Source organism: Genypterus blacodes, unplaced genomic scaffold (assembly GCF_046128005.1).
Source record: "Genypterus blacodes isolate CSIRO-AG114 ecotype Tasmania unplaced genomic scaffold, CSIRO-AGI_Gbla_v1 ptg000013l_1, whole genome shotgun sequence".
NCBI classification, from domain to species: domain Eukaryota; kingdom Metazoa; phylum Chordata; class Actinopteri; order Ophidiiformes; family Ophidiidae; genus Genypterus; species Genypterus blacodes.
Window position 1 is genome coordinate 196614 of NW_027466827.1, and position 22339 is coordinate 218952.

The window sequence follows — 22339 nt, forward strand, 5'->3', positions numbered from 1 at the left end:
TTTACTAATGTCCAATGATCAAATTGTTCAAATTATGGACTAAATAAAACATTTCAATGCTGTAAAAATTGCAGATGAATTTCTTATTTAAACAGACAGTAGCTGTTTGTGTGTTTCTACTCATAGAACAGCACTTTACTGTTTTTCTCTGGGTCCTGGATCATCTGATTGGCTGCATTGACAGTGTCCTCCAGCTCGCTGTAGTTCCTCTGCAAGCCATGGAGTTGGAGGTTCAAATCCCCCAGGCGCTCCAGCACGTCTATGGCTGTGGCGTTTGCATCAGCGGCTACAGCCTTGGTGGCGGCCAGTTTAGCTGCTGTGTCTGTCAAGAGAAAAAACATGAATGAGCATATCTTGACATCATTCATATCACATCAACCAGTGGATATGGTGATGCTACTAATGACTTATAACAGCTAAATGATACACTGTCCAGTTAACATGGTGAAGTTCCCTTAGTGTATACTCTCGTCCTCTGGTAAACCTCTATCTGGGCCTGACTGAGGTGGTGATGAATACAATGTTGTATGTTTTGCTTTATTTATTAGACTGACAGTAGAGAAAGGGATCGATCTGAACCAGCAGCAGCTTACTGTGAGATTATCCTGCTGCATCCTGCAACACTGTTGACATGTCTCATCACATTTCTCCAACACGAAACGCGCCTGCTTCTCCACATGTCACTAAACTCCGCTCTTATTGGCTGCCAGGCCCGCCTAAGGAACGGCTCTGTGATCAAACACGCTCTGACTCAGCTCAGTCTGGCAGAGGATTATAGAGACAGAGCTCCCTTTTACACACACGCTAACGTTGGATCTTTACACAGATATGCTATCCAGAGAAGGGAAATCGCAAGTTAATCCAAGGTTGAAATCCAAGCTGGAATACGATTTGGGTTGCAATCCGAATCTGCCAGTCCAACGACCAAACATCTGACTGTGAATGTCAATGAGTGTATACAGGCTCAAGAGTTGGGGCCTATTAATTATATAAACACATCTCATTTGGTTATTTCTGATTGAACTTATCCTAGTGTGATCTCAACTTGATCTGAACAATCTAAATCAGAAGGACATGTTCCTAGGAAAAAGGAAAGGCTCATGTTAAAATCTCAGAGGGAAGCTGTTTTGTTAAAATGTGTATTGTGTGCATTTTACATAACATGGAAGCTACATTTTAATGCTAATTACTGGCACAAACGTGTGTACCACCTCCACTCTGGTTCAACAACCTGTCGGTATTGTATTTCTGTATGCTTCTAAGTACTGACATGTGTCAAGTTGAGTTTACCAGCGCGGCTGACCTCGCTCTACGCGCAGATATCGATCCACTCACATAAACACATACACCGACACAGGGTATTGTTGTAGTCGTACCGTTGGGTATCGCGTTGAGTGTTGCCATGGTTCCGTTGACAGCTCTGAGCAGGTCTTTGGTTTTGTCTCTTGCTGCTTTAACTCTGCCCTTCAGCCCGGCAACACTCGCTGCATTCTCTACACACACACAAATACACACACACACACACACACACACACAAAGTTAACAATCTTCGCTGATTTTGAAGCCAAGCCCGCCTTCTAATATAAACCTCTTCTCTCACCTCCCTTATAGTGGACTGACAGCAAGTCAGAGAGAGCGAGATGAAGAGTGACAGTAACAGCAGCATGCAAACACATTTCACACTCACACTTTATTTACTTTATACTAATGCTGTCTCAATTAATCAGAAATAGCTCCCTAAATCACAATTAGAAGTATGTCTTTGTGAAATGTAAATGCAGCACACACACACACACACACAGAAATACACACATACACACAATACCTTGAACATCATCTTCAAGTCGTTTAGCCTGGTTTAGGAGGATGTAACTTTTCTGTAGGGATTCTTTGGCTGCCTCCTTTATTGGAACATCTGGACCTAAAGCCTACAAACAAACACAAACACACTCAGGAGATAAAATATGTGACTTCCCACACATACACACAATGAAGTGCTTGCAGCTCATAAAGTAAAAAAAACAACATCTTTCATTCTTTCTTTCTTTCTTTTGAATCTCTTTTACACTTTTCTAACTACATCTTTCCTTCCTTCTTTTATGATAGACAAGACAAGACAAATGGAAGATAACAGAAAATGGAGAAATGAATGAATTGAAAGAGATGAAATGAATCAAGAGAAAAACAAGAGGGTAAACATGGACTGGGGATGAGTGGAAGAGAGAGAGATGAATACATCAAGAAATGAAAAGAGCAAAGAGGAAGGAGGGGATCCATCAGGTGTGTGGTCTTGATAATGAAAGAGAGAGCGAAGGAGGAGAACGAAGGAAGGGATGAGACGGACAGAGGAGTGCTTTGATCTCTCAGCCATGACTAATGGAGAGTGAGAGCTTGCATTACAGCTACCACAAGCAGGACACACACACAGACACACAGACACACACGCGCAAACACACACTGGGCAGCCAATGGGACTGCAGAACCTGTGTGTTGTTCTGATCAATGAGCTAATCAGGTAGGCTGAGCACATGCATACATTTTATGGAGTTCCAATCAGACAATGTAATTATTACGAACAATTATTACATATACTATCATAGTGGTTCATCCTAACATAGTAATAATAATCTTAGCACTACTAATTAAGTTAAAACAAATATTCCAATATCCCTACAGTTATATATAGATACACAATATTAGTGTGTACCCCTGTAGAGTTTTCCTGAAGTCAACTCTTAATATTTGTATTACTGTGAAAGGTTTGGGTCACCTTGCTGCATTCACACTCATATCATTTCTTTTTATTTCTCTTTTTGTTCATGTAAACTGATATCCCAGTTACTTGCATTCACCTGCATTCAGATATCTGTTCAGTTTGTGTTGGCGAGTGAGTTTAATTCTCTGATAGATAATGAAACAAAGATATGGGGAACACATTACTCTGCTAAACTGATGAGAGATTAAAATCAGTAAGGGTGTGCATTAATATGTGTGTCTGCTCACCAGTGCGAGTGCCTCTGTCGCTCTCTGTTTGGCTGCCTTTGCCTCCTTCTCTGCTGCATCCACATTGGCTTTAATGTTACTATAGGCTTTGAAGGCAGCTGTTGCATTGAAGGATAGGTTCTTAGCTTCTGCTAAAATACTGAGAGAACAAAGGAAAACATCAGGAATAAATATGTTAATCTATTTCTTTGCGCTATGCAAATATTTTCAAGCATCTGTCTAGCTTTTGGCCGCAACCCTGAACAGGATAAGTGGGCGCAGAGAGTGTATTGACGATGATGTATTTAAACTTACCCGTCCAAAATGGCAGCAGACTCATTCAGCTGTTTGGCGTGTTTCTCTGCGTTGTGCACGTGAATAGCCAGGCTGCCGTCAGCCAAACCCCTGGTGAGGTGACTGACTTTATCATCCAGCTGGTCGTGAAGAGGGCCCAACTCCTTCTGCATCTCCTCTAAGTCCTACACACACACAGAAAGCAGAGGGTGTCCACGGTTCTTACTGTGCTGCACTTATTACCTTTTAATACCAACAAAAGTAATCGAATAGAACTAAGAAAAGGGCTGTAAAAGAGAGAAACAAAATGAAAAGCAGTATTTATATGCCTTGAAGCTTTTCCTTTCTGATATCAAAAGACACAGAGTTAGCTTGAGGCAGAACACATAAGACTCCTGCACCGAGTGTGTTTGGGAGGAGGACTTCAGTACCTCTAGCTCCTTGTTGATGTTTTCAGAGAGCTGGTTAGCTCCAGCCAGTAGACGTTCTCCCTCTCCCAGGACTTCCTGGGTGTCCTCTCTCACCCCGTTCACAGCAGAATGCTTCCTCTGCAAGTAAAACAGATCAGAATGGTGGAAGTGATTTCACACTATACTGGTTAAATTATAGTCAGGCCTCAAGACAACGGCAAACATACATTTGCCAATATATTGTTCGTATACTTCAATTTATGACCATGCAACCGCAATGGGGCCCTTGTGACAGAGCTGTAACATTTCTACTAGGATGGGGAGGTAAATTACAGACAATATTTTATTACATCATTCCTGCTTTTTGACTGATCTGATTTGCAAAGAGAGCGTACTGGTAACACCACGACGACACTCACTGTCTGTTTCACAATTGCATTTCTATCACTGCACGCCGAGGGAAAATGCCTCAAGTCAGTATGAAACATTTATTTTGCATAACTTTGCAGATATTTGATTGAAAAAGGCAACTTTCATTCCAGTTTTGCAATTGTCATTCATGATGAAGAGACCCCTGTATGAAAATCACACACTGCAAGTGAGTGTGTGTGTGTTTGACAGATATTTGCATTCAATTCCCTCAAGTCAATACAAAGTCAAAGTTTTGCCGTAACCATTCAAAAGACTTATTCTCACTTATTACTTCACAGACTGGATTTAAAGACCTTTTCATAGTAAAAATGGATTGTCAATTACTGAAAGGAAACAAAAACAGCTATAGGACACCAGGGAAGCACAATTAGTGATGTAATTAAATAAAGTGTGAACTCAGCACAGCCCCAATGTGAAGCATGGACGTATTCCACTCTGTTCACTGCTAAGCTTTCCCCAGTAGAGCAAAACACTGCAGGGTCATTGAGACAAAGACGGATCTGAAGAAAAAGGGAAGACAGTATCCAGTCTGCTCGCTGCACAATCCTTCCTCTAGGACACGCATAATAATCTCTGCGATAAATGTTTGTTGTTTTGTTCTGTTAGGAAGCTGCGCCGCCTCTGAGCGTTCCTTGATGATGAATTACATGCAAAGAAGGCTGAAAACAGAACGTCAGAATAAGTCCGACCTGTGATGAATAGATGTTGAGAAGTCGTTTTCATGATTCAAAGGAGCAGAGCAGGAAGGGCCAGAGTGTTTTGGGAGTTTTAGTAGTTTAGGGACCCATGTATGCGGGAGCAAAGGATGTGGCTATTTATCCATTACCTGTTAATTGAGTTCAGAAATGGGTGACTGTAGTTTGTGCCAACCTTTAACCTCTCACTAAAACCAAACAGTGTTGATCAATGTTCCCTCTAATGTAATGTTGTAATGTTTCTACATTTAATGAAAAGTGTAAATATAAATTACTCATTCTTTCATCATTTAAAAGAGGAGAATCGCAATGTTTTAGATAATTCAGCTCAGTTAGTCTATAATGTGCTCTATACAGCATAGCATTATAAAGTTTTAGACTTAATGTCATATGTTCCTATAAAATGGCGGCACCACAAACCCATGGTCAAAATACGCTTCTACTCCAACCCCCCAGCCAGGTTTCCAACATGCACAATAGATGGCAAACAAGGCTTGTAGAGAAGTGTTCTCCTACTTTAACTACAGGACAGAGGAGACAACCCAAAGTACTAATTATAAACTCCGTCTGCAAGGTTAAATTCAGACCGTTTGCATATCAACTTGGCAGCATAGCGTTGATAAATTAATGGTGAGGGCTCGTCTTGTGGCAGGGATGCCAAAGAAAAGGGCAAAGGTATCATTCTGCCTCTGTAATTATTGGCAGCCACTATAATTGAAAGAGGTGCTGGTTAAGTTTATGTACCACGGGTTTGAGCTGTGCTGCTTTTATATTCAAGAATACTTGTGTGTGTGTGTGTGTGTGTGTGTGTGTGTATATGTGCTTATGTCAGTGAGTACTTTTGTACCTCCAGGCCAGTAAGATTAGCATGATTTTGTGCAGCCAGTAAGCCAGCCTCCCGGGTCTTTCCGTGGGCAGAGTGCAGTAGATCCTGGGCCTCCTGGAGTTTCCCCTCATGGTCTGAGAGCTTCCCTTTTATCTAGGGAAGTAAATGGGAATCATTATGTTACATTAACTTCAATAATTGTAATAGAATAAAAGAGGAAGTTGATAGAATCACCTATTTTAATTAAATTAGTTACAATTACCTCTGCCTTCAGGTCCTCTGTGGCCTGATGGGGGTCGCCAAACAATCGCTTTACTCTCTGATACAACTCCTCTGCTAGACTGGAGGGAGATTGAGGGTAACGTTACAATTAAAGTTGTGATCTTTTAAGCTTGCTTTATTGTGAGGAGAGGAGAGGAAAGGAGAGGAGAGATTGTAATGCTTGACAGAGCCTCTGTTAGTGTGAAGACAATAATCAGTCTATATGATTGAATGTTGAAACGCTGAGTGAAATTGCCGATTTTCTTCTATTGACCCCTGAGGCAACGTTAGATTAAACCGAAGCAGTGTAAAACATTTCAAATATCATCACACGTGTGTGTATGTGCGTGCCCATGTGAGCATGTGAGGGTGTGTGGGTGGAATGTGTGTATGCTAATGTTCATTGCAGTGGTGCATGTTATGTTAACAGCAACAGACTAAATTGGCAAGGAACAAGACTCCCAAAGATGTGTGTGTGTGTGTGTGTGTATGGAGATATTAGCTCTATATTATATATAAAGCTGTCTATATTGCATTGCCTCTGGTATGCCAGCACTTTAATGCAATTCGAAATGGATAACTGAAAGTAACACATTAAAACAGTGCAACAATACAGAGAGTTGAGATGCAATAAAACTTTAAACACTCTGTCGGTGGGGCTATGTTAAAGGGGTATTCCACCAATTATTATCATTGCTATATTATTCTCACCTTTGGGTATATTTGATTGCCTCTGCCTCTAGTCCTCTGGTTGATTTCACTCAGAGGACAATTTCACATAATTTCAGGGAAACATTAAATAAAAAAAACTAAAATACAGGATACAATGCTTGTTATGAATGAATATGTGGATGAAAAGTTCAAAATGTAACTACGCAAGCTGCCAAGGTGTCAAAAATCAAATATATATATATATATTTTAGTCGTATATAAGTGTATGAGCTTTGTTCGTGTTTGTGTTTTGCAGCTGCTATGTTTGGATTCTTCCCTCAGGCTTTTAGTCAAATGATCAACACAAGTTATTCTGGGCGGGAGCGACTTCTCTTCTCTTTCTTTTCTAGTAATTCTCCCTCTGCCTCTCTCTCTCTCTGTCCATCTGTCAGTTGTCCGCCTCCCCCTCCGTGACTTTCTCTCTCGCTGCTGCGCTCTCTCTCCCTGTCTCTCTCCGTCTCTCCCCCTACGGCGAGCGCTTTAATTAACTCGTCGACCTCGTCAACATTTACCGCTGAGGGAGGCGGAGGGAGAGCGGGTGAGGAAGAAATGAGGGATGAAGGGAGCAGATTACTAATTCCGTCGAACGCCTTGAGTGACAAAGAGGGCAAGACTTACAGAAGGAAAGGAAGAGAGAGGGAAGGGAAAACTTGCAGAAAGAAAGAAAGAAAGAAAGAAAGAAAGAAAGAAAGAAAGAAAGAAAGAAAGAAAGAATCTGTACAGGCGAAAGATGGCCTGAGTGTGTGTGTGTTTCTGTGTGTGTGTCCATACTCCATCTCCTCCTCAGCGATACTCCTCTTCCCTCCCAGCTGTCGTTTCCTCATCTCGGCTAACATGGCCTGGATCTCCTCCTTCATCTCCTTTAGGCTTTTGTCCGGAGTTCCATCTCTCCGAGAGAGTGTCTGGTTCAACTCAGCAGCCTTAGACTGGAGCCCTGGAGATACACACACACACACACACACACACACACACACACACACACACACACACACACACACACACACACACACACACACACACACACACACACACACACACACACACACACACACACACAGACAGACAGACAGACAGAGAGCAGTTTGATGATGCTACAGAGAGAATGTTGTCAAATGGGGTACTTGCTTCTAGGAGAAGTCGAAAACAAATAATATATTTTTCTTCAATTGCAGTTCCAGCCTGCATGCAAAACACGAACAGTGAATCAGTGATGAATTACAGCGCCAACCACAGTAAGCAAGTGCATGTTTCAGTTGCGTACATTTAGTTTCTAGCCTTCACATTTAAATGAAGTGTTTACATGCCTGGGCTGTGACAACAAATTGCTTTAGACCTCGAGAATTTGACAAAATAAAACCGTTTTAACTTCTCTTTAAAGAAGATATATTACACAGATTAATTTCGGGGCATATTGCAAAACACAAATGCTGGCCAGACACTAATACAAAGTGTGTGTGTGTGTGAATAACGAGGTGTGTAGGTGTGTATACTGGGATGTGTTACTCCCTCCTATGCTACACTACCAAAACAAGGGAACATCACAGGATATCAATTATATGTCTCCATTAACTCACAATGTACAATGTCTACATATCGTCTGGACTGGTGTTCCCATGGCGACGGTTGTAAACCAAATGTTGACATGGGTTGGAACATGGAGATGCATCCAAGTAGACACGTATATGTGTTATATACGTGTTTGTGCTATGGTACAGTGCAGTGCACAGACATTCAGCCCTAATGGATGTTCTGGCTGTGTGCTACCACCATGTCCCACAGCGTTGTGGCTCAGAGAGAGAAAGTCACACACCATTTGATTTTCACTCAACACACGCACACACAACACAAATCCATTCTAAGCATTCAAAGCCAGTGATTTTGACAGACTTTATGTTTGCTCTGTATTTTATCAAATTAAGGCAGTGAAATCTCCAACCAGTCAATGATGAAACTGCACTCAAACGCTCCGAGGCTGGTTTGAATACGCAAACTGCTGGAACGTAATGAGGAGTGTGTGTGTTTGTGTTTGTTTCTGTTTGTGTGTGTGTGTGTGTGAGAGTGTGTTTGTGTGTGTCAGTGTCAGGGAGGCAGAGGAGGAGTGAAAGTATGCTCTGCGTCTTCAAGACTGGCAGCCTCTGTGTGTGCACGCGCATGTGTGTGTGAGTGTCTGGCAGGTTGTGTACAAGTGTGTGAGGGTGACGCGTGTGTATGTGAGGGTGTTTTCCTATCTTTAAAGTGATACGATTAAAGAAAGTTAAAACTTAAATATTCTGCGTTTGTTTGTAGATGTGTGGGTGGGATTGCGTGTGGATGTGTGTATGCGTGTGTGTGTTTGTGTGTGTGGCAGTGCAGCATTTCCTCTCATTTGAAATGTAAACATGACGTGATTAGAGCCAAAACAGAACTAAAGCCATCATGCTAATGAACAGCTGTAAGTGTGTATGCCTACATTCATACTGTATGTGCTCGCCCGTGTGTGTGTGTGCGCATGTGTGTGTGTGTGTCACTGGCATATAATTACATAGTGGGATTTAAAAGCCAATTAAACACTTAAAACGTGGACGGAATCATATTATGCCATCTAGTAAACAAGGGTACACACACTGAGGGAAGTGTGTATAGTATTTTCTTGCTCCATTATGTGTGAGTGTGTGTGTGTACGTGCAGGTTGTGTGAATTCATTTGTGCACGTCTGCTTCAGGTTGTGTGTACTCTGTGGTGTCTGTGTGGATATGTTTGTGTGATTGTGATAGCCACTAATTAAGTCTCTAATTGCTACACTCAATCATCCAGTGAGCCATGACTCTCTCTCTCTCTCTCTCTCTCTCCATCTCACACACACACACACACACACACACACACACACACACACACACACACACACACACACACACACACACACACACACACACACACACACACACACAACCATAATCACACTGTGATTAGGCAGAGAGCCAGAAAGCTAGGAGTAACAGCGAGAAGAGGACAGTTTCATCACAACCAGTCAAAGCGTAAGGGTTTGGCGACTTTCCCCCTCAGTCCCAAAAACGGTGGTCATTACATTTTCATCTTGGAAATCAAAACAGCTCAATTGTTTAACTCAGCTATTTTGCATAAACATACTTTTTTTCAAACACCAGTCAGGAGGAGGGAGGGCACATGGGAGCTAGAGCAACATTGTGTAACCGGCTCTGCTTGGGTACTCGGGGGTTTAGTGCCTTGGCCCCGAGCGTTTCAGTGAGCGGCTCATCGTTCATTCAACCCTTAATCAGATTTCCCCTGACAGAGCTGGGGATCTGAAACTATAATTGTCTGGTCACAAGTTAATTTCCATCTTCTTTATGACTATTCTAGGTCTGTATGAGCTGAAAACCCTAGATGATTTGATTCCAATAACCACAGGAACCCGGTGTGGTAACAATGATCAATACTGTCGCTGTGTGACAACTCAAACAGGGTTCATGTGATTTATAACCTCCACCAGTGCAGTTATGCTTCTGATTCTGCTTATTTCGTTTATTCAGTGGATTTTGTGAGGTTTGGTAGGAAAATAGTGAGATTGAGAGTACAGGAACAGACCTGAAAGTGTGAAAGCTCAGCTCAGCCGGTCAGATCGGCGCCTGTGTGTGCGGACCCTACCAGCAGCAGTGTGTGGTAGGAGCAATAAAGTGTAATGATACCCCCACACCAGTAGGGGCGCGTGTGTATAAATATAGCTACACCAGTTATCATGTGTTTTGGTTCCTACGCGTGTGCACTGACATTTTTAGTTCAATTGGAAGCAAAACATAGAATACACATAGAATTACAGGATTGATGTAAGGCCAATTCTGATTTTGTTCAGCAGTTACAACAAAATATACGCTATTTATATGCTACCTATACCTATACCTGCACCCATACCTGCACCTATACCTATACCTGCACCTATATCTAGACCTATATCTAGACCTATACATAGACCTATACCTGCACCTATACCTGTACCTATACCTGCACCTATACCTGCACCTATACCTATACCTATACCTAGACCTAGACCTAGACCTATACCTGCACCTATACCTATACCTAGACCTAGACCTATACCTGCACCTATACCTATACCTAGACCTGTACCTATACCTAGACCTATACATTACATTACATTACGATCATTTAGCAGAAGCTTTTATCCAAAGCGACTTACAATAATACCTAGACCTATACCTGCACCTAAACCTAGACCTATACCTAGACCTATATCTGCACCTATACCTAGACCTATACCTGTACCTATACCTAGACCTATACCTAGACCTGCACCTATACCTGCACCTATACCCAGACCTATACCTGCACCTATACCTAGACCTATATCTGCACCTATACCTATACCTATATCTGCACCTATACCTAGACCTATACCTGCACCTATACCTACACCTATACCTGCACCTGCACCTAGACCTAGACCTGCACCTAGACCTAGACCTAGACCTGCACCTATACCTACACCTATACCTGCACCTAGACCTAGACCTGCACTATTTTCATCTCATCTTCATCCAATCTCTGTTTAATTTAATAAATAACATTCATTTTCAAGCCACCGCTACTTCCTGACAGCTATTTGACAACAGTGCTGTGCCATCAGGGAATGCTGCAACACCCACAGACCCCCGCCACTTTCCCTGATTATGGAAATAATGGAAGAGGGAAAAAGGGAAATACACACAAGTTGGAGAATTGTTCTTATTCTGCATCTACTTCATCTTGTAAATCTTTATTGAGCTGCTGTATTTTTCATGACTCCGCTCTGCTGCAGCAATTATTCATTTATTATCCTCAGTATTTCTATCCTTCTCTTATCTGTTATGACTCAGCTTTCCCACAAGGATGACTTAAATATGATATGATGTAATGCAATCTGTTCACACATGTTACCAGGGAGACTGATAAAACCAGTAAACCCAGTTAAGGAGGATGAGGAGGCCATTAATGGAGACGAGGAAGAGTTGGCTTCTGTTACCTTGAGCTCCCAGCAGCGTGTCCCTGATGAACCGCTCCAGCTCCTCTGCTCGTTTATGAATCCTGTCAGCATCATCGTCAACCTGCTCTCCGTCAGCTGACACTTTCGTGGCCTACACACACAAACACACACGCACACACACACAGAGGCCATGAAATAGTAAACAAGTGTTGAATAAGAGATGAACGCATTATTGAGTTCTGTCCAACAACGGAAGGGTAAACACACAGGGCTGAATTCATGGATGTACAAGGATGACAGACACATAAAATCAATTTCATTCTGTGTATCAGTGGGTGTAAGGGTGTGTGCGATCGTGTCTCTATGTCTGTTCGTATTCTGTCTTCTCACTTACATCCACACACACACACACAGGAACAAGAAGCAAGAAAAAGATGAATTACTGACCTTTTTTAAACTTTACTACCAATTACTTACAGTTATAACGTTCACACACACACACACACACATTCTTATACGCACAAGAAAGAGCACTGTGTATCATATGTGTGTACGTGTGTTTGTGTGTGTCAACAAAGTACAGGCCCCAATCCCAAAAGGGCTTTTTTTCCCTTCTTGTCATATGTGATACAAAGGTTGATTGATGAGTTCTGAGCCCTGTACAGAAACGCTGGACCACAGAGGTGTTGTAGTTGTATTTATTTTCAGTGTAATACTATTAGGTACTTGTTTCTGTACAGTAGATTGGTGTGATTGCACCTACTGCCATGTTTCTGTATCTGCTCATCTCATTATGCAAGATTGACAAACGTGTGTGTGTGTGTGTGTGAGAGCGTACCCTGCTGTGGAGTTGGTCCATCTCGATGACCAGGGATCCCAGGTTGGAGTCGGCCAGTTGCAATAATCTCTCCGGAGCTTTCTGAGGCGAGAGCATGTGCTGTGGGACAGAAGCAACCAGATGAAGGAATTAGGGAGGAATGTCTTGACACATTTTGGCCCAGGGCTAAGCTTTTCAGCTGTCTGTCTGTCTGTCTCTGTGCTGGAGGGCTGAAAGGGAGCGGATGAGCAAGAGCCAGGAAGAGGATAGGAAGGACAGCGGATAAGCACATAAACATATCTGAAAGATTTGTTTACATACTCCTGAACTTTGGAAAATTTGGAGGTGTTGATGGAGTTTCACAAAGTATTAATTTTATAACTACTATTTAAATGATTGATAAGTAAGAGGATAGAAAACACACTGACTGTTAAATGTTTCTTACCTTGAGTTCCTCTGTCATGTTCTCAAAGCGGTACAGGACCTTATAAGGAGGTGGGAGGGGCGTGGTCAGGGTGACTTCGGTGATAATGCGATACAGGCGGTCCATATCACTGATTAACAGACCTGAGCAGTCATCATCACAGGCTGGAAACAAAGCGACACACACACACGCACACAAATACACAGACGTAATTAGACACCAGTACCGTTGGCTTGTTTAAGTGTGTGTACAGTTTGAATGATGAGAGCGCCAAGACAGGATGGCGAAGTAGCAGAGTAGAGGACAAATCGGGAAACGTATCAGCATACACATGTAAGAGAAGGTTTATGAAATGTTCTGCGTATTTGTGTTTGTGAGTGTGTAGGAATGCGTGGCACCGATAAGTATGTGTGTGTGTGTCTGTGTTTATGCATTTCTAACAGCACACAGACAGGGCTGCTGATGCATGAAATTCAGCACAGAGAGGAAAAACACCTACTATCAGCACACACTGCAGGCTAAAACACACACACCCACACACACACACGGGAACCCACACGTACATGTTGTTTTTTTCTGTATGTGTGTGTGTGTATGTGTGTGTGAATTTTTCCCCCCTCGTAGCCCAAGGCTGATTTATTGCAGGAATTAAAATTTCTGACAAGGGAAATCAAAGATAAATTAAATAAAATAAAAGTATTTGGAGTCTATCAATCTCTGACAAGCCGGAACTCTAAACAGAAACATGCACGCACAGGCATACACACACACACACACACACACACACACACACATTGATTCCAGAATGCTAGTTTGATATCTGGACAGCATTCAGCGAGACTGTGGTGTCGATTGTTGTTTCCTGCTTTGTAATGTGAACCGAGATCTTGTGTGGAGATTCTGATCATTAATCACTTTTCAAAAGTAAAACCCAGTGAATTATGAAATGTGAGATTAGTACCAACTCGCTTCAATGCACTAGGCCCGCTCTTCACACTTCAAATCCCCCCCCACACACACATGCATGAATTCACACAGACATTACAGGTACGAACCGCAACATTGTTTGTTTTGATGGCCACGAATGCTGCCGTACATTGTGTGCGTTTACCATGGCGTTCCAAGTCTAAAGTCAGAACTATACAACATATGTGTGAGAATCCCATAAGACTCTGCGACACACAGCTCCCTCCATTGCACTGCATTGATTACGTGGCACAAATGGAGCCAAAAAGTGACATCACACTTCCAGGGGAGTGAGTGCCATTGTGATCGCTCTCCGTGACAACCATCAGGACTTGTGATTATCCTGTGGACGTGGCAGGAGGGACGACTGGTGTCGCTGCAGCACTTGCGAGGCCAATTTATGAACACACGCTTTGTGTCTGAACACATGAAGACCTGTGCCAGTGGTTTGGCTCCTGACAGCAGCAATTTCATATCAGCTCTCTATCTTACAACCTTTCTTCAATATTCACACACACACACACACACACACACTTACCTTTGCACACGCTAATGGCACTGAATTGGCCCTGCCATCATGGTCATATTACATTTAAATTAGCTCTAAATGACATTGAAATTATTTTCTAAATGACTTGAGTCTGACTTCTGCCATGAACCCCTGTCTCCAATGGCAACTGGAGAAAAGGGCTCTGTCTGCTCATTTACATTTCATTGCCAAAATCAAATGGAAACCAAAACATTAGGGGGGCTAGACTGGGGGGTCGGCCACCTGACAGAGACACAAAGAGAGAGACAGAAAGAAAGAAAGAAAGAAAGAAAGAAAGAAAGAAAGAACCCCAAAGCTGTGTGTTAGTCTTACAGATGATCCCAGCCGGTCCACACACATGCCTCTCCATGCACTGGTCACACGTCAGTCCTGATGCCCCGACCCTGCAGCGGCACTGGCCCGTGACAGGGTCACACGGCCCGGGCAACGCCCCCCATAAGGAACACTTACACTCCTCACAGCGCCCACCGGGCATCCGTGGGTTACCATGGTACCCACTGGAACACCTGGACAGTGGTAAGGAAGGAAGGAGGAGGCGGTCAGAGGTTGTTATTGACTGTATATTTCTGCCTGTTTGTGTTTTATTGCATGTGTGTGTGTGTGTGTGTGTGTGTGTGTGTGTGTGTGTGTGTGTGTGTGTGTGTGTGTGTGTGTTTGTATAGGACCTCTCGCAGTATTTGCCCTCATGTCCTTCTGGACAGGCAGTGCAACGATAGTCATCAAATCCCTCAGATACACAGGTTGGACTGAAACTACACGCACAGAGACAGAAGAAAAACATTTTTAAGAAGAAAATGATCAAGAAGTGTAAAAAAAAAAAAAGTAATTCATAGAAGACAGCAAAAAGAACAAAAGTTTACTTGTTCTGCGGGTTGGGAAGGGGGCAGGCACAGGGTTTGCAGTCGTCATGGAAACCTCGGACAACGCCATAGAAACCTGGAGCGCAGCGTTCACATCGATCCCCCTCTGTGTTGTCTTGGCAGTTCTACACACACACACCATGCAATTTGTGAAGACACTTTGCAACCACAATCCTAACTCTCACTCTGACCTGTGATGTGTTTGTAGTTGTTTTAATTCTGAATGTGATCGGTGACAGCTGCACTGCCACCACACACAAAAAAGAAAAAGAACTCCTGCTGCTCATCCAAAAATCTGTTCATCTTTTTTTAAAAAAAGGGAAATTTTAGAATTAAATTTGATTCAATAGAAGTTGGGTCTTGTATTTGAATTTTTGCCAGCAGTACAACAACAAAGAGACGTCAGATCTGCTTGGGGGAAGTAAGTAATATTTTCTGATCCTATCAATAGAATTAATCTCCTGCACTTTTTCTACCCTCAGATTTTTGAATATTTCTAATCATAAAAGTAGTGAAAATGAGTCGCACTCTGCTTGCTGCCGCGTGTGTGTCTGGACCTGGAGGTGACTGATGGCAAAGATGACGGCTGTGTCACTCCAGCTTCACTCCTTGATGCGATTTTCACTGGCACTAGGTGTAACGTCTGAATCACACACACTCTTATGTCTCTCCCCCTCTCTCTTCTCACTCACCGCATGCTTTTGATATTAAACACTTCTCTGTGGTTTTGCCTCCAAATAAAGTTGATTGACTATTATGAGACATGTTAAATGATTAACCCTTTACGATTCTTATTGAGCAATGTACTAGTAAGGCTGTGAAAGACAGTACGTAAAATGGCCTATTTTCACTCAGTGTGCACAGCATCCCAGGACAATAAGATGAAAAATAAGAACACAGTAAAATAACATTATAAAGCATCTTAAATGTGTTTCATTTGTATACAGTACACACACTGCACTGCATACAAATACAAACGTAATGTCAATTGTAACTCTAGAAACACACATAATGTATACAAGCTAACAGTACATTTGCACACACATACACACAGCCCCCACTTCGTCATATCCCCAGGCACCTGTCTTATGTGTTCGCCTTGTTTGTTGAAATGGGAACCTCAATCAGTGCAACAGGAAGTTGCCTCTTAACGAGGCAAGTCATTTCCATTAACTTCCTGTGTTCCTCGTTATCGCTAATTACCACAGAAACAAACTCGTTTAGCATTTTCAATTTAGCCCGCTTGGGTAGAAAATGCTAATGACGCTGTTATGAAGAAAGGAATGGAAATGGGCAAGGAAAAAATGGCTGGGAGGCAGATAGGGACAGAAATCAAACAGGGGCGAAGAGGGGGGGGAGCGATGAAGACAGAGGAACAAATTGGAAAAGCGAGAGAAATTAAAGAGAAGTAAGAAAGAAAACGACAAAGGGCATTGTGGACGATGGGAGCAAAGAGAGGAGGCAGAGGAGGGAGGGACGGAGGGGAGATCAAAGGAAGAGAAGGATGAGAAGGATGAGAACACACGGAAAACAAGGAAACCGGAGAACAGGGGGGAGTGGAGGAGGGAGTGAAAATGAAATAGGAAAGGGAGGATAGGTGGAGAAGGAGAGAGGAGGAGATGCAAGAGCTGGAATGGAGGAGGGAGAGAGAGAGAGAATGGAAGGACCAGCAGAAGGCGGGGCAGAGGTGTGGCCTGACTAAGCAAACACACACACACACCATAAAAACACACACACTGCCAGAGTGTTTACTGCGAGCCTCCAGATCTCAATACCGGGTCAGATGAGAACATAATTACTGAACATGTTTTGATTTTTGATCGGAAATTGATTTGTCTCTGATTGCCCCCCCCCTCCCTTTTTTCTAAAAAGTCGAGGTGTGGCTTTGGGTCCGAGCCAGAGAAGAGGAAATGACACAAAGTATGAGCAGGCCTGGGGTTGTTAATTATTGTGAGGCTAATTACAGTGTCTGACCTCTCCCTGAACACACACACACACACACACACACACACACACACACGCACACAGAGCCACTCACTCACTCTCTTTTCCAAAAAAACTATCTGGCATATGGCTATATGAGGGACTCCGGGGGGAGGATGCAGACACACACACACACACACACACACACACACACACACACACACACACACACACACACACACACACACACACACACACACCTGGCATATGGATGTCTCAGGGTCACAGGTGGATGAGTGCCCACTGCATTGGCACTGAACACAGCTGCCCATGCCAGCAGCGGTGGGCTCTCTGGACGCTGGAGCAGGTGCCCGGGAGCCGTCGCGAAGACGGTAGAAACCTGCAGCACACTCCTGCAAACACACACACACAAACACACACAGGGAGAGGGAGAGAGCAAGAGCGAAAGAAGAAAAACGAAGAGAGAGATGAGCCAATTCTGATTGTATTTGTGTAGACAGATTACATACACAGATAGACACACATAGACGCACAAACCAAAAACACACAAACGCACACACACAAACTCGACGGCTACACACATGGATATACATAGTTATCCTTAATTGATATTTCTCTGGGCAACCGTTGACCACTCTCTCTTTCGAACACACACACACACACAATTAAGAGTTATTCCCTTCAGTAAGTTTTGAACATGCACACACACACACACACACAGACACAGACACACCGCCAAGGTAACTCTCTCTCCCTCTCTCTCCTGTTCAGCAATAATTAATGGAGTCCATTTAAAGAGCCATCTGTTCCCTCTGCTAGCCCTAAACGCCCGTTTAAAAATACTTTATTAACAACGACGGCGGCTACAAATAGAACGGCCATCTGTCAGCCAAACCCTGCACGACCTGAACGTTTCAAGTTTAGCTACCGTTTGCTATTTGGCTTCTATTTGGCAGTTTTTCAAGCATATCTGTAGCTTTTTAAATTATGTACATGGTTAATTTCCAGGCGGCGTAGACGGCGGCTCGTCTGCTCTCTATGTAACAGGGAACAAAGTGAATCAGAGGTTGGAGAACAGAGGTAAAAGTTCCCTGGCAGACAATATACATTCCTTTAAGATGAACACAATATTGCCTAAATGACTCTTAAGGCCCTGCTGTCCGATGGAAGTGCCTCACACTGTTGCCTCTGTGTGTCATAAGCTGCCTCTGGAAAATCCTCATTACGCTATTCAGTCACCGCCATGTGCTTTGTGTGGCTTAAGAGAAGGAGCCGGACGCCGGTGAAAGTCAATTGCTTTGACAAAATCAGAGCCGAGTGTGGGAGAGACGCTCAGCGAGGCTTAATTCTCGCCGAGGCAAAAAGAGCAGGGGAGAGGAAAAAGCTGAAAACTGAGAGGCGTCACAGCGGCTTTAAGTGCTGATGTAAATGTAAATTGGAAACTTGCAAGATGCTGTTGAAAGAGTGTGATCCCAAACCTCCAGCCATCATCAACAACAACACACGCTCTGTTTCCTGGGTGAAGTAAACGTATTTGTCGAAAGGAATAAAAGGTTTAAACTGCTTTTCAAACACGTTGAATGGCCTTCGTGTACACAAAACGTGTTCCTGATTGCATCAACAGCTTAGACGCTCAGTGCAAAGTGTTCAGTCTGTAAATGCAAGAAATTACAATTACCAAATTTCACTGAGAATTTTAGATTACTGATAAACATTTTGGGCATTTTCTTTAAGGAATATCCAAATTGAAAAAAAGAAAAAAAAAATATTCCTTTCTCTCAAGCAATGAATAAAGGGTGACATATGGACAATTAGGAATAAAGAATAAACACTATAACGACCTTAATTCAATCAATCAATTCCACCCTGATGTATTTTTTGCACATTTGCTTTCTTTACAGCAGGAGCAGCTCAATGCAGATCACCTGCACTCGTACTCATTTTGGCTACAACAGATGCTCGTCAAAGCTAAATCTAACAAAAATAAATACATTAAAAAAAAATGTAGAAACCACAGTTACTTTCAAATGTTGTGAAATGACTGCAGCTGGCTGACAGCTGGTTACTCATTGCAGAGGTAAGTGAAGCATGCGTGCTCATGGGTACCTCACAGGAGAGTCCAGAGTAGCCTGCTGGACAGTCACACTTCTCTATCTGATGGGCTCTCTCGCTCTCTTTGTTTGGTCTGCCGTCCTCTGCCACTGTTAGACTGATCTCAGAAATACTGGAGAGAGGGAGGGAGAGAGGGAGAGAGAGAGAGAGAGAGAGAGAGAGAGAGAGAGAGAGAGAGAGAGAGAGAGAGAGAGAGAGAGAGAGAGAGAGTACACATGTTACATTTACCAGAGACTAGCTTTAATTTAAGTATCACATGTCATCTTCATCAACAGTTGCATAAAAACAGATATAATCAATAATAATTACTTATGTCACATTGACAAATTTGTAATACTTGAATGCCAGAAGCTGCTTACAAACGATCAAATAAATGAATTTACTCAAGTAGGTGATCTAAATGAATCCATTGAGAAGTCCAGAGCTGCAAAATAAAATCTGATTGTGTGTGTGTGTGTGTGTTTACCGGCTGTGTCTCATCACGTTGCCATGTGATGCCTTGATTAGGATGTAGTCCACATAGAATAAAATGTCCATGAAGTCCTCGCGAGTCATAGGACGTCCATCTCCATGTCTCCACTCATGCTGTGCAGAAACACATCATGGACACATTCACAATCTAATCTAACATCTGCAGGTTCACAGTGAATCATTCCAAGTTTCTATTGGTAAAACTATTTCTAATCAATATTCTTCGGTCCTGCTTTAGTACTGAGTATTTCAAGTTGAATGAGTTATTTTGGGAATTTCACTTTTCATTGATTTTGGTTTTTACTTCCCACCTAAAATACCAAATATTGACATTTCTTCAAGGCAATTTTCGAGACAAATTCCTCATGTTAGACCTGAAAAATCTGGTAAAATAAAATATAATTGAGGCATTTTCAAAATAAATCTTCAATGTTTGATAAAGAAAATATATTACAGCAAAATGGTTGTTTTGCTCTTTACTTGGTACTTCTACAAAAGTCTAGAAAATAGGTGGACCTTTCATAAAAATAAAGAAAAAGATTAACGCGAAGAATAAAAAAAGGATTAAAGCTATTACAAATTCTTTTCACATTCTTTTTCAACAACCCTCTTTGGTTTGAACCATTACCTCTGTCATGTCAATCTCTTGACGGGTGAGCTGACCAATCTGGAGTCCCGATATGTGATGCGTCATCAGCCTGTCGTGGTTAGCCCCGCCCCTCACGATGACCTGTGGCTCGTACGAGGACGAGCCCGTCTCATCTCTGGCCTCGTAGTAAACGGCGTATTTCAACTGGCCCCCGTACGCTGTGATCTAAAGAGAGAGGTCGACTCATCACTGACACAGTCCCCCCGCTGAGCATTGTGTGGGTCCATTGTGTAGGACGGTTTCCTACCATAGAGCCTCTGAATTGCTCTGGCAGTCTCCAGTAGTACGGTTCAGACAGAGCGGAGGAGACCAGCTCTGCATTGGCCAGGATCTCAGGATGCTGGAAGCTCACACCTCTTTGTGTCTCCAAAAGATTGGCTTTATCCACGAGGGGGAGCACCGTCTGCTCTGGCTTCAGGGTTAGCTACAAAACACATCCATAATATTAATGTAATAAACTGAATATTTATCTCTTGAAATGATTTCTTTGGAGAAGAGCATTAGAAGATTGAAGAGCGCCAGATCTTGAACCTGAGGAAGGGTTCAACTTTTATCATGCTGTAGTACTTTTCCAGGGCTATTAGATATTATTAAATATAATTTTCCGGTATTAAGCAGCAACAACTCTTGCAGGCTCGGAGCTCATTGCAGAAAGAGACACTTTCTTTCACACTGCAGGGTAAAGACTGATGCTGAAATTATTACTATTATAAGAAAGTATTCCTTTCAGATTTAATGGCACAGAATGGCTACAGCATCGGTGCAACGTGGAGGCTGAAAGGTTTCCTAATGTTCAGGGGCTGCATTTTATATTAGAGATTTGACTTACTGACGGCAAAAACTGGACCGAAATAAGCAACGGAAACTGAAGGGATGGACGAGTGTTACAGTCTCATCTTATTTTAATAAGATATGATATACCAATGACTTGTTGTGTGTCAGGATACGTGAGTTATTCCTTGACAGTCTGCACAACTTTCTTTCATTTTCATTTCCTCACACTGCCACTGTTGACACATGTTGATATATCTTTCTTTCCCCCTTCTCTTTTAATTTTACTTTTATATTTGTCTGGCTCCTTGAAGTGCTATGAAGAGTCTGTTCATATATACAGAGCATCAACGTGCAGTATGAGGTAATAAAGCATCCAATATGCCTGTGTGTGTGTTTGTGCTTGTCATGCAGGGTTACTAAGGTGACTGCTGGTGATGCTGCCGTTTGTCCACACCGGCCACTGGATATACTGAACAGAGACTTTTCATTTAGGGATACAGAAAGTACTTGCATACACTCAATATACACTCAAATAGTCTCATGTTGTGTTATTTACTATGGATTACTAGAGTTGTTATGTATTACAGTTATAATGTAGCTCCTTTGCCTGTAGGGTCTTCCAAGAATAATGTATCCAGTAGTGAATTAGGTGGTTGTTTTAGAAATAAAGGCAATGTTTTTTCATTTGTTTGAACCTGTAGCTACATATAGAAATATTGACTGTGGGCTGTGGTTGATTGGACAAACTTTAAAAAATAGATTAATCTGCTGTAGTCTGGGTCTCTGGGTCTCTCTCTCTCTCTCTCTTTCTCTCTCTTTCTCCGTGCCCGCATAGATCAGATGTGAATATTTTGTGAAAAGTATCAGGGCCAATATGACGGAGTGATCTTTGGTTGAATGGAATCCCTCTGAAATCCATCTGGCGAGTACATTCTGGACACCTTGGCAATACTGGTTTCATGATTGAGTCCATTTCTTCCATTTCTGTCGCAACTCATCTGCATTTGCCTGCTTCGTTTCAAATTCATTCCATTCCGAAGGCTTTGTGGGTTTTCTTTTTTATGCTCTATCTTATCTTTCTTGGGCAGAGTAACACAATGACAAAAAAAATACATGATTATGCTGTGGAACACAAACATGACCGTGTGATCCTAAATGCTAAGTGGAACAGAAAATCATATTTAAA

At 42.5% G+C, this 22339-nt stretch overlaps 1 protein-coding gene across 1 annotated transcript in view; it reads right to left on the reverse strand.

The window, feature by feature from the left end:
- lama2 (laminin, alpha 2) overlaps nt 1–22339 on the reverse strand; it is a 116838-nt gene that overhangs the window by 20428 nt on the left and 74071 nt on the right. The window contains exons 28-47 of the mRNA XM_076167803.1: nt 20627–20803; nt 20359–20544; nt 19726–19844; nt 19254–19371; nt 17387–17539; nt 15204–15328; nt 15009–15095; nt 14656–14849; nt 12849–12991; nt 12425–12523; nt 11626–11737; nt 7383–7545; nt 5902–5980; nt 5661–5792; nt 3708–3824; nt 3298–3461; nt 3004–3142; nt 1826–1928; nt 1377–1493; nt 140–322 (exon numbers count right to left, since the gene is read on the reverse strand). Coding sequence (XP_076023918.1) covers nt 140–322; nt 1377–1493; nt 1826–1928; nt 3004–3142; nt 3298–3461; nt 3708–3824; nt 5661–5792; nt 5902–5980; nt 7383–7545; nt 11626–11737; nt 12425–12523; nt 12849–12991; nt 14656–14849; nt 15009–15095; nt 15204–15328; nt 17387–17539; nt 19254–19371; nt 19726–19844; nt 20359–20544; nt 20627–20803 — 2710 coding nt within the window. The remainder of the gene's footprint in view (nt 1–139; nt 323–1376; nt 1494–1825; nt 1929–3003; nt 3143–3297; nt 3462–3707; nt 3825–5660; nt 5793–5901; nt 5981–7382; nt 7546–11625; nt 11738–12424; nt 12524–12848; nt 12992–14655; nt 14850–15008; nt 15096–15203; nt 15329–17386; nt 17540–19253; nt 19372–19725; nt 19845–20358; nt 20545–20626; nt 20804–22339) is intronic.